At 41.2% G+C, this 13,089-nt stretch overlaps 1 protein-coding gene across 4 annotated transcripts in view; it reads right to left on the minus strand.

The window, feature by feature from the left end:
• The window catches only part of DCLK2 (doublecortin like kinase 2), an 85,507-nt gene extending 73,951 nt beyond the window's left edge, over nt 1–11,556 (minus strand). For all 4 annotated transcript variants that reach the window (XR_014896842.1, XM_085313169.1, XM_085313168.1 and 1 more), the window contains exons 1-2: nt 10,609–11,556; nt 850–1,184 (exon numbers count right to left, since the gene is read on the minus strand). Coding sequence is in view for 3 of the 4 variants with exons in the window: in XM_085313169.1 (XP_085169295.1) it covers nt 850–1,184; nt 10,609–11,026 (753 nt within the window). In the remaining variant the exon portion in view is untranslated. The remainder of the gene's footprint in view (nt 1–849; nt 1,185–10,608) is intronic.
• Between the last annotated feature and the right edge of the window lie 1,533 nt (nt 11,557–13,089).

The raw sequence follows: 13,089 nt of genomic DNA on the forward strand, positions 1-13,089 counted from the left end.
ATTAGTCCAAACATCTGACATCAAATGCGGTCTACTTTGCAGCCTACCTTGCTCTGTACTGCTAGAGCCATAATGCTGTGAAAGTTCCACAAAGTCCTGTTCTATGAAGGGCTGAGTCATTAACCTGTGATCACAGCAGAAGTATTACTGGCACTTGACCAGCTGCAGCAGAAAATTCTGTGGGTCACTCCACTATATTTTTGYGTTATTTTCAGAATCAAAGATATACTGCATCATTAATCTTGGTAACACATTTCTGCAGTGGTAAAACTAAAARTATGTTCCAAAGATATGGACCTAGYACTGAGATATTCACTTCAAAWAAAATTTTTGACCTTTGACCAYGTCAGTTGCTCTCCAGGATCACAATTCTATAATTTTGTTACTTAAATAACAATTTAAGGAAACTAAATGGAAGCAGCCCGCAAAATTATTTCAGACATCACTCAGCACCCTGTTGCTGTCTGAACATACTGCTGCACTTCTGAAAACACTTAAGTATGTGTTTTAACAACYACTGACTTTCAAATGGTTTCAAATGAACTGTATTAGACACAGTCAATGTGTATTTTGCTTATCAATACAATATAGTATTTGATTTTTTTAAACTTTTCTTAGAATATAATGTATTCAGTTTAYTTTGCATTATATATAACTTGTTATTTTTTTGTAGGTATTCATATTTAAATATAAAATGAGAAATTTTGTAGTTTCTATATTTAATTGTCCTTATTCAAAAGCAAATTAAAGCATATATAGTAACAAGCACTCAAGTTAAACAAAAAATAAAAGAAGTTTAACTGGATTAACTCATAATTATTCGCTACTGACAGTGATTTATTTTCCTACCTGCTTTCCATCCAGTGTACAAAGTCTCTTCACTACGCCGGAATCTAACTTAATGGCTTCTGTGATGTCAGTCAAGACCTGCTCAAAGGAATGAGCAGTCTTCTTATTCAGCAGAATTCTCACAGCTTTCCGGGGCTTCACTCCACTTCTAATAACAGTCACTAATTTGGGCTTAATGAAATCTTTACTTTCCTTCACTTCACTCTTTGTAGATGTCAAAGATGTTAAAGATCGAGTGGACCCAGTCCTTATGTTCACACACCAGTTTGGATTGACATTCTTGGTATAATCAACTTTGCGATATGGTTCATTGGATGCACATACATAGCTTTCACCTGAAAAGAAGAAGAAATTTCTGYAATTTAAAAGGTTCTGCTACTATTTTTTGTCAATTTAGAAAATGACAAATTTCAKGTCAGAAGCAGTAATTCTTCTGTATTATAACTGCAGACCTTCTTAAAYGAAGAACTAAACTATCAGAACTTTTAACCAAACAATACTCTCATACAATATAATTTCAAAAGAATTCAACAGACTCCARCAAGGTTAAAGAAATAAAACATAGTAAAGCCTTGTGATGGGTTAAAGGGGTAATGGAGGGGAGTGAAGATATTTCCCATCTCTCAGGGATTCCRACTTTTCTCTACTGATGGCTGAGTCACTTTGCAAGTGAAAAACTACTTCAACTCACAATAGACACCATTCAGAGCATTMTTCCATACATCAGTCAATATCCTATGCATGAGGACACCTTTTAACATACCGAATGTGCCTAGCACCTCGAAGATGGTTTRTAAGCCTACATACATAAAGCCACTATTACTTCAGAGTACCATCTGAAGCCTGTCAAGAAGTGTGGAAAAGAGTTAAATAAATTCTAGCTATCAGCATTATGAAATACCTTAAAGCTCACCATCACTGAGCACATTAGTCCTTTCAAACTGAACAAGGATTCACTTCCTAGGCCACTTAAGAAAAAAAGCACTTCTAGAAAGATTAAGATCTTTAAGTCCCAACAAATAAGCAAACAGATGTCATTACARTAAGAAAGCAGGAACAGCATTTGCCTGCAACATCCCTATTGAAAATGACACTGTGCATGTTCATCCTAACTCAACAATGAGCACATATTCAACATGAAAAGTACAAACACACACAAGACAATTCAGGATTAAACCACACAGCTGAAGCTTAAGTTAAAGTTGGAATAAAAAGGGAGGGCTATTCAGAAATGAGCTCTCCAAGTTAAAATAAATTGTTTCACATAAAGAAACACAAGTAGAGAATGAGAACCCTTTGCTAAATGATTTACCATAGAAGAGTCTCAAAATGGTACTCTAACTTTGTCCTTTACAGACAGTTACCATAACAGACCATTTTCTTTACAATATCACACCGCATGATCTACTATCTGCCAGGGGTTTATTGCAACACTGAACAGAGCAGCAGAAACAGTCCTGAGATTTTCAGTCAATATTAATCCAAAAGGATCTTTATTTATAACAGCAGTGCAAAACTCCCTGGTTCCTACTGGTTCCCTTGCTTAAGTAGAAATAAAATCAAATTTCTTGACCATTTGAACAGGTTGCAAATTCTGTTTATTACTGATTTATTAGTATTTCTTTCCCTTTAAATAGAGGTCTCAGCTTTTCTTTCTTTTTTTTTTTTTTTTGAAAACCTGAAGTAGCTGGTGCTTGATATTAAGGCTTGGTAAAATGCAGCTGAAATGGGCTATTTAAAACTCATTATTTTAATTTGTTATATTTTTTTTTAATTAAAAGCACTTCTAATTTTTTTCCATCAAAATAAGAAAACTATCTGGGAACACTGATTGCAAAATTTCCTATAACTGGCAGATGAACAGAGAGGGGAATGGACTAACTACTTGAGAACCATAGTGTATTACCTATTATCTAGCAACTGTTAAATTCCATGCCTGCTTTCTTGTATCTGTCATACAAACTACACTTGCTAATACAGGTTTTGCATGGGAAACAGAAGTTTGTATTACACCTGCAAAGCAGGCACATACGGCAAGATTGGAGAAAGGGGTATAATCAGAGATGAAAGACATGCACTGAATGACTGCCTGGTACATGGCTTAAAAGAAAGGGCATAAAACTTTTGCTCTTCTGTCAGTACCACTACTTCTAACGATTTCACTGCAAAAAGGACTTCATTCTCAGTTTCTAAATTCTACTGAGAACCTTGTAAAGCAGTCAGAAAACTGCTATATACAGAACATACAAAGAAATCATTTGGTACTTTCTGCATGAAGAATGGTTTCTAGAAAAGGTGAACCATTGATCTGTTTGGTTAACAGGTAGAGCTGACAGATTATCCAAGAGGGAAAAAAATACATTTAAGGAAGAAAACATGGCATTGGTAAGTCAAATGGTAAATATACCATTCCTAGAGAATGGTATATTTAAAAAGCAAGGCTATAAAAACCACTACTCCTTGATGAGCAGACAGTAACATTWGAACATTGTGCTGTTTAAGTTGTTATGCTAGCCACCCTCCTACACAGAGAATACATCTGTGTGTTTTTCTCTTTGGAAGATGTGTCAGAGTCACTTGTAAGGATGTTACATCTTCTTTATGTTACACTTACATTTACCCATTGATTTAATATGTGACCCAATTTTAAATCTGCTTGGAATTAATGCAGGTATTTTGATCTCTTGAACAAAGACACCCTTCTGATAATCTCCATGCTTTCTGAGAAAACCAATAGTTGCAAAACATAAAAAATAAGGGGTTGGGGGGGTTTAAACCAATCAATCAAACTGATTTCAAACATTACTAAGGCAAAGGACCAAATAACTCTATTGTTCAAAATACACGCAAAACTAAGTTTGGCTGCTTCACTGTCTTACATGAGATTTTCACATGTTTAAGCTAAATATACACTATCTCAATTAGTATGAAAATCTTTTCAGAGACTTTAATGGTATTTTGATAGAGTTGTAGCTTTCTAAGTCTTTTGCACATCTATTAGGCCCCAAAAGTTGTCACAGCTCCATAAATAAGCATAAACAATACTTCCAAGTATTTATATCACTGACTTCGATGCAGCCAATTCTATGCTTTGAAGGCTCACCTTCCATTTACAACTTCAAATGGTTTAAAGCTAATGCACACTAGCCTTAACAAGCACATACTCACAGCAGTTGCATTATGGAAACAAATAGCGTATCTTTAGCCTACAACATTGGCATTAATATGAATCAGCTAGCACTCTATTTTTTATATCATATCATGAAGTTAGTCACTAATATTATACAGGTGATAAATTTTGCAGATAAATATGTGAACTACAGACTAGTGAAGCAGAAAGATAGAGTAAGTAATAAGGGTTTTTTAAATGCAGAAATAATGCAAGACTTACAGAGGAAGTTACAGCTGGGTCTCCARTCCTGGCCAAACTATTCTACTGCAGGAAGCTCAGCTAGGCTACAAAGCAGTTTTGGCAGAAGTATGAAATCTCCTCCTAAGGTTGGCATTATAATTTCAAAAGGGTATATGTGTCATCCATCCAATGCTTTGAGATAGTACCCAGAACAATCTAAAAGTGTCATCTCCTCAACAAACAAATCTGCTATCACCAAAAATTCCACAAATTGGGCACACACTCACTCAGAAGAAATAATATCTGCTGATATTTTGGGTCACAATACAGTCATTACAAAAGGAGTAAGTTTACTTCTGCTTCTATATGTCTTAGTAACATTACAGAAACAAAAAGATGACATGAATTGCGGCCTATTAACAAGGAAACATTACCTACTGCTAAATAATTTACCTGTACTGCCTTAATAACTAGGAGAGCTAGTCATGAAGTAGGATCTGTGTGTTTGTTCACCATTCTGCCACCCTAGTAACGAAAGACAATGAACAGAGAGAATGGATAAAAAGAGAAAATACAACTACACTGGTCAATCTGACCAATAAATAGCCAAAGACTATCAGTTGCCTAAACATTATATTGCTTACTTAAGAACTTGTCTACGCAGGTTTTCTCTTGGCAACTCTTTCTTCAACACTACATTCACAGGAAATGTATTTAACTCACCTTTCAAGACAAACATGCAGGGATAAACAGAGTTAGGGTGTAGGTGAACTCCCCAAAACTCAGTCATTCAATTTTACGTATGGCTAGGAAGAGAGAAATGTATTTGTCGATATCAATGTGGTTCTCAAAGCAAATTTCTGAACTAACCATAAAGATCAAGATACTGATTTTTTATCTTATTTTAAGAAGCATTCAAAAACTATTGGCATACAGTTGTGCTGACTACTTAAAATGAGGAAGAAAAAATATTAAATTCTGAACTACTGTAGTAGCAGTCTACTACACAGCAAGTGTACGTTACCTGCAACTACAGAGTTTTGAAGAAACACTGTTGCCTTACTGCTTCRGGTAAGTTTTCAACATCATCCAAGTTTTGTAAGTTAACATGAAGTGCTAGGAATTTTACAAACAGTTTAGAAGCATTCAGACATGTTCCCTTAAAATAAAGTCTATCGAAGAAAGACTTGTAGATATTCAGCTTTCCTTACCATTAGGTTAAAAAATCGTGGACACTCCATGAAGGGGGGGTAAAATAAGAAAGAAATTAAGTATACAGCACTCAGATTCTGACTCAGACAGGGTATCTGAAACCGAAGTATTTGAAAAGATTTTCTGGTTTCCTTTTTGCAAGTGGTTAACAAGCACTAATTATAATCCCCCGAGATTCAAATAAAGCATGACATTTTTCAGTGACACACTGCACAGAACAGAATGATATGGCTGAAATAGGTAAAAACATTCCTCTAGAAAGGAAGCCATTCATTGTTGCATTTTTTTTGAACGAGTGTTCCACTTTGAAGCACACAGGCCAGGGAGATTTCTAGCTGYATGTCATATACCCATCTTACCTCCCTCAAGCTTCTTCTGATGGAAGWCATTAGTTCCACCAAGTGATAAAAGTTGCTTATTCAGTATAGCACAAGTTATTAGGGCTACTAGCCTTCTAATTTAAGGAATCAGCGGAGGATACCCTTTTTGTGTTCTGTAGCACAAAGCTGAACAGATTTCCAGAAAAGTGTATTTATGGCAATATAAAGGGACTGATCTAAAAATAAAAAAAAACCTTTTATGAAGGATTTGAATTTATTTAGATTTTTCTTTCTTCCTTTCTCTGCTTCTTAGGACTTCCTTCCACACCAATTTCTTAGGATTCCTTCACTTTCCTGTCCAACAGCCCTGTACAAGTCGCCCCATTTCCTCACCAGCAGCATTTACATTCCCAATATATTTTCCAAAACCTGGCACGACAATCAGGATTTTAGCTAGATCTCTTTTGACTTTATTTACTCAGGAGATTCAGAACACTGCTTTTTACAAGCTGTCAGAAGACAGGCAGGGGCAGTGGTATCACCTTGCCTAATACCATATGCCTCCTCCACAGTTAARTAGATAACTCTTCTCTTGTATCTCTGAAACTAGGAGATGAATAGTGGCAGCTTGGTCTTTTTTTTGTTAGTTACCTTCCCACACAAACAAAATAATTACATCAGTTTTTCATACACATACCCCATTGCTCCAAGACAGCATAACTACAAGGATTTGCATATGTGTGTTTTTGATTTTTTTTACTACTTTTCTCTATCATATCCACTGCATTACCTTTTGCCTCTTTTTAAATAATKTCTGAAGCATTGCAGCTTTGGGGCTTTAGCACAATAAGATGATCATACCTTCTGCAAGAAGCAAAAACACAAATGCCTGTTTGGTGTTACCATCTGCTTGTCCTGACAAGAAAGAAGATGTTCTTGACCTACTAGTAGATAATAGCATGCAAATACTTAAGTACTTAAATAGGATTAAAATGTAATACGCAGAAATAATAATAATCTAAGGTGGAAAATATTTCAATTGTTCAATGTGTGATTTCAAAACAGTCCTTCTCTGTGTATTAACAGGGTAGAGGCCATTTCCTTAAAGCCAATGGTGTCTGGCAGTATATGTCCTTGCAATGATAACAACTACTCTGCCTAGAACCTTTCCACCTCCTCCCCAAAGGCTTCCCTACCCATGCTTGTTGATTACAACTGTGCAGACAAAACTACTGACACTTTAGAAGAACTGTAGCAATTAAACATAGCAACATAAACATAGTAGAAAACATGAATATTCTTAGCAATGCTTCCTACCTAGGGAACTAGAAAAAGCCCCTATCAGATGACAAATCAACATTTTTCTTGCTAGGAAAAGAGTCATCAGTATATTTCCTCTCCCAAAATCCAATGTAAGCTCCTGAGTCAGTGGCAGACATTAACAATGAAGATCCTCCCATGTTTTTCACAACCAAGACAATCAAAGCATAGGATAGTTGAATATTGCATTACTGATACCAATGTAAAACAAAATCATCAGCCCTAAAAAACTGTGCAGTTCCTATTATTACCATTGCATCACGTATTATGGAGCTTAAATTTTCAAGAAATTTGAAGGATTTAGACAATTGCTAAGTTAGTTAACTTTTGTTGAGAACAGAAAATTATTATTCTATTGTTGCTATTGTAGTAAAATACAAAAAAAGTGCACATGGAATCTACGATATAAAACTAGAGTATGTGTGATACTCTATGTGTGATAGTAAAGTTGCATCCCCATTACCCCTGCCTGGATCTCTCTGCCTAAACAAGATCAAATAGTAAAGAAATCGCATATCAAGATGAGAGAGGGAACCCTGAACCAACCATGGCCCAAATGCTATATGCCTATTTCCAACCACTCTACACGGTTATACTGAAAATTCTGTTGACTTTGAATTTCTAAACTGCATTTGGATCCTTAACGTATATTTAAAGGGAGCAGAGTTAGACTGGGAAGAATGAGAAATTTCAAAGAAGAAACTAAAGCTCTCAAAAGGACAACCCATAATGTTCCACAATCTACAAGGGCTAGGAATATAAATGCAGTTCATCTAAGGCAGGTCCAGTAGAGCATGCTTTTTTGACTGACAGATCTTATTAAGAAAAGCAGTATGTTTAAAATGGAGCTTGTCAATTTTTGTTAAAAATATCATTAGATCATGTTTATTATTGTGACTCAACCTACAACAACAATGTATGCCTGCATATTACCTATCTTTCTTTTAAAACAGTTAACAGTAAAACAGACTGCCAAATACATGCAAATCCCAAAGCATGCATCAGTGACTCAAGTCAGCTAGCTTGGACTACTATGATACAGACTTTGATACTGCCAACTCTTACACCCCAGACACGTACTAACCTGACAAACAGCAAACGGACCTTAGAGAGCCTGTCTGCACTGGGGCTGTCAGTGTCAAAGAGCTGCACACACAGGTGCTGAGCTGAGGGAGGCTGAAGCAGATCTTGGCTTGGTGAAGGTAGCTGAGGACTCAACTTTGGCTCACTCTATGGAGCTTCCACTAGCGAATCTGAACTGCTGTGATTCTACGTACCTGTTCCAAGAGCACTGAGGATGTGCAGCCTAGACAAATAATTAGGTGTTGCATCAAGTAGCCATGTTGGGTTCGGTGTTTAGCCTCTAGCCGTTAAAAATATAAGAATAGTGTACTTTTATTTTCCTTTCTGAAAATTAAAAAGCAACACAACAAAACACCATTCAAAACTACTTCTGGTGTTACTGCATTTCAAGCTTCAGCATATTAAAAACGTTGAAGTGCTCACTCTAGAGCAGAAATTCAAACTTGCTGAACTTAAAAAAGTTAAGCACAAGTGGAAAAAAAACCCAAACAGAACAAAACAAAAGGAAACGAATCCAATCCTCATCCAGTATCTCAGTAACAAAACTGCCAGCAAAGAAGTATCTTTCTAGGCTAGAGGAATGATGGATCTACTATTTGTTTGCTTTCTCCCACCTCTGTACATTCATTCTCCTTTCCTTTCTCTGTATGGTGATTAGACTTAGCACGCCAAAAACTTTTAACCGTGTAACTGGAGCACATACTAATCCAATTATGATGCTGTAGGACTTTCTTAAGATTCTTCAGAGTTGTATTGGTCATGGATAAATGACTAAGTAATCGGGTCACTTTTTTCCTTTTTCTTTTACTGAGAAAGCATGGAAGTTGAACTTAAATCGTGACATTTGTTTCGCTTTATTCTACCAATGAAGAGCAACAACAGAGGTCACCCATTCAGTGTGCATTTGAATAGAAAGTTTGTTTTTGCTTTCAGTTATTTAATTTTAATTGAGTTATGAGAGTATAAGCTTCATTTACACTGTTGTCCAGCAAGTCATTTTGCCCTTACATTTTTTGAGCAACTTTGAGAATCACTCCATCTGCAGTACTTCAAAAGCTATCTCTAGTTTTTATCATTAACCCAGCATCTCACTTTCCTAGCTATCTCTGAATAACTGGATCCTGGAAAAGATTTTGGTTGATTTCACATTTGTTTTATCACCACAGAATCTACATTTCACTAGGAATTCCTCTCACATATCCTGTTTTGACAGTAGGACAGCCTTTTGTTAGATCAGGGGATGGGGAAATCTTGTTACAATTATGAAGTACAATTTCTTGCATATCTTTATGAGAGAGACCCCTTCATGCAGCAAATATTGCAGCATTTTCCTTCCTTTTGCATGAACTGTAGTGGCTGGTCAACAGCTTAAAAGATTGCAAATCTGGCAACTGGCGTATGAACTCACTGGGTGGAAGAGTATAGCAATAGATATGATGGATCTCTGAGGAGAAGCATCAAGTGGAAATCAGTAAGAACTTCACAGTGTGCAAGACATAAGGCTTGAAAGCCTGATTTATATAGTGAYGAGTTTCAATTTTGTTTTAAGACACCACGAGAGCACATGGGGGAAGTTTTATCTAGAATACATGTCTAGCTACTGAAAATAGCTTATGCAAGCAGACACTCAACAAGCAAACACACCTGCATGCCTACTTTCTGATGTGCTCTGTCCCATTCCAAAACGAGGTTAAAATACGATATACCTGAAAATACTATACCTGAATCAGATTTTAAAGAGATTATGAATGAAAATGGGAGCCACAGAACAGGCTTGCACACACAGTCATTTAGGCCACAAAAAGCACTCAAAGACTTGCCTGCTGCTTGTCCAGGCAATTTCCATACAAGAGGTGTGTTTTGTTCAGAAAAGATACTCTAGCCCTATTTTGAGTAGTCGTCAAGTACTGCTTGGACTTGCAAGCTCTGAGTAACCAGGGCAGCTAAGTCCCATTATCAAAAGCAACTCAGGGACAATTTTGGAAAGTATTTAACTTTATAAAGTGCTTTTGGAAATCGGACTTCATACCAGCTTGTTTTAATAAGTGTTAGGATATAAACATCTCCTTTCACAGTGCAGGGGCTTTCTCTGGGAAAGCTCGAGCTGCTGTGAAGCATCTGTGACAGTGTAAGAACGGGTACTAAGTTAAAACATTTCCCTCTCTAACCAAAGGCGACAGCTGGAACCTAGCCCAAAACTTTACTATTGTTCTGGCAGATGACAAGAGGGCCTGCTGTTTAATGCTGGCCACAAAGCCAACCCCTGCACGTTCGGACAACACACCTCAGGGTGCTGGGGAAAGCGGCCAGGAAACAAGGCCTGCCCCAGCGGGTGTTGCCGGGCCCTTTGCCCTCTGAGGCCCCCGGGCAACCAGTCTGCAGCACGATGAGCTCGCTCGGAGGAAAACGCACCCCCCGGAGAGCCCGGGGCCCTGCGGCCCACCGCCCGGCCCCACGCCGCAGGCCCCTCACCTTCCACCAGCTCGTCCAGGCTGGTGAGCTTCTTGCTGCCATCGATGGTGTAGATGGTGCGGACACCCTGGGGCAAGTTCACRTTGTCCGACAGGGAGCGGGTGAGCTCGGCGAGGAGGGCGTCGAAGGAGCGGAAGCGGTCAGTGGAGATGGCGTACACCAAGCCCTTGAAGTACCTGTCGCCGTTGCGGTAGAAGCGGGCTTTCCGGGCTTTCTTCTCCGAGCTGAGCGCCTGCAGGGTCCGCGTCCGGTAGAGGCTGCAGTGGGCGCTGTGCGCCGGGCTCGGGATCAGCCCGTTGCCCCGCGGCGCCCCGGCGCCGCCGCCGGAGCCCGGGCCGCCGCGGCGCGGCCCGGCGCGCGGCTGCCTCTTGTCCCGCTCCTCGAAGTGCTCCAGCTCGATGCTCCGGCTGCTCGCCATGGGGTGCTGCGCGCCCGCCCGCCCTCCTCCCAGCTCCGCTGCGGGCTGCTACGCCGGCCCCYGCGCTCCCAAGGGCGCCGAGCGCCTAATTCGGCATCGCGCCCAGCCGCCCTCGCCGGGAGGGCTGCGGAAAACCGCGGCGCCCAACCTGCCCCGCAGTCGCAGCCCCGGCAGCCGCTAGCTCTGCCCGTTACTCGCTGCTCGGCCCGCAGCGGCGCACAAAAGCATTCCTCATGTCTCCCGGCTAAATACAGCAGCTAAAATAACACCGGGGGAGGCGTGCGGGCGCCCCGCCGCCGCGCCGTGCCCGTGCAGGCTCGCACAATGCGGAGGATGCCGTGCGCGCAGCTCCCCTCCTCAGCCTATTCTCTGCTGACTCCGCCGGGGAGAGGGGGTGGGGACGGCATGCCTGTTCCGCCGCTCCGGCCCGACACCGGCCCCGCCGCCCCCTCCCGGCCGCCTGCGGGCAGCGGGTGCCGCTTGGCTCCGATCCGGGTGCGGGGGCACCGCCGGCCCTGCGGCCGCTAGCCCTCAGCGGCGCTCGGGGCGGCGGAGCGGCGCAGCCTCCGCCGCCGCCGGGAGAGCAAGGGCGCTGCCAGCTCCCGCCTCGCAAAGAAAACAACCCGCCGGCGGCCCCGGCGCAGCGGATCCGGCGGGAGGAGCGAGCCGCGGCCCGGGCGCCCGCGGTGCTGGCGATGCAGCGGGAGGCGGACGGGGCGGCTGCCGGGCCCTAGAGCCGGGCGGGCGCCGCAGCCGTTGAGCGAGGCGGCCGTTAGGGGGGAGGGGGGCGCGCGGCCGTTGCGGGGCGCGGCCGTTAGGGGGGAGGGGGGCGCGCGGCCGTTGAGCGGAGCGGCCGTTAGGGGGCGGGCAGGTTGGCGCCGTCTCCGGCTGAAACGGCGGGGTGACCTGGCTGTCCCCAACGGCTGCCAGGACAAGAGCTGGGCGGGACGAGTGGCAGAGGCTGGTGACATGGCTGTTGTCTCCACAAGGTTCAGGTGATGAAGCAAAAAGGGAAACGGGTTATATGTAGAAAATAAAAGTGTTTTTAAGAAAGCGGCTTGCTTTGTAGAGACAGCTCTCTGGCTTCACGTGTTGGTTCTGACTGGATTAGTCCATCTAAATCATTGGTTGAGGCTCTTCCCCATTACCCTTATAGGAGTGAAGTCGTCTCTTAGTCCTTTCGTGGTCTTACTTTGCTTGTACTAGGTTGAAATGCTCAATGAATTGAGCATAGGTATAGGCCTCTCCAGTGTACATCACCTGGACAGAGAACTATACGTAGCTGTAATTTTCCTCTTTTTGCTTGTGAATACCACTACTGCTGTTTAAGTAGCCATCATGTTTCTCACCTGTGCATAGGTACCAACTAACGATGGCCTAGCTCCCATTCTCACAGCCTTATTTCCTAAACTTGCTTTAGTCTACTGTTCAGTTTGCCTAAATGGTTTTAAAATACTCCCTAGGTTGCTGAAGTCAATTCCCTTTTGGTAGAAATGGCCAATGGGTGCACTGACATCAATGCAATTTCAACTTTTTATTATTAATATAGAATATATTGTCTTGATGTAGTAAGTCTTAAAAATGTAAGAGGCACTTATTATAGTCTTTCCCTTTCTTTCAGGTATCTTGTTTTGAGAGATTCGAAGATTTGTTACATTATTATGGCTGTAGCTAGTACAATTTTTTTTTTTTTCCCTCAGTCCGTTAAAAACTTTGTCCATCCTTTTTCCCATCACTTTTTTGCTAGGTCTGAGAGGGAGGCATGCAGTTTGATTTTCTGCTTTGCCCGTGTAATTTCTACAGGTGGACCTTCTCTATGTGGAAATTAAACTGGTGACTGAAATGTGTATATATAGGAGAGGACAGGTTTGTGAGTCCTCTTCACATTATGACTGTAACTGTGTAGAGAGGCATATTCTTTAAAGTTTAGGAGGTGATGTTTGCATCTCTCTGCACATAGTGGGAAATGGAAGTGATTTGGTTAAGAACATTTATCTACATTCTCATGTTTCAGCAGATCTTAAAAATATTAATTGCCACATTTTCTATGGATGTATTATTTT

Source organism: Rhea americana, unplaced genomic scaffold (genome assembly GCF_003343005.1).
Source record: "Rhea americana isolate MKP2758 unplaced genomic scaffold, rheAme1 scaffold_38, whole genome shotgun sequence".
Lineage (NCBI taxonomy): Eukaryota > Metazoa > Chordata > Aves > Rheiformes > Rheidae > Rhea > Rhea americana.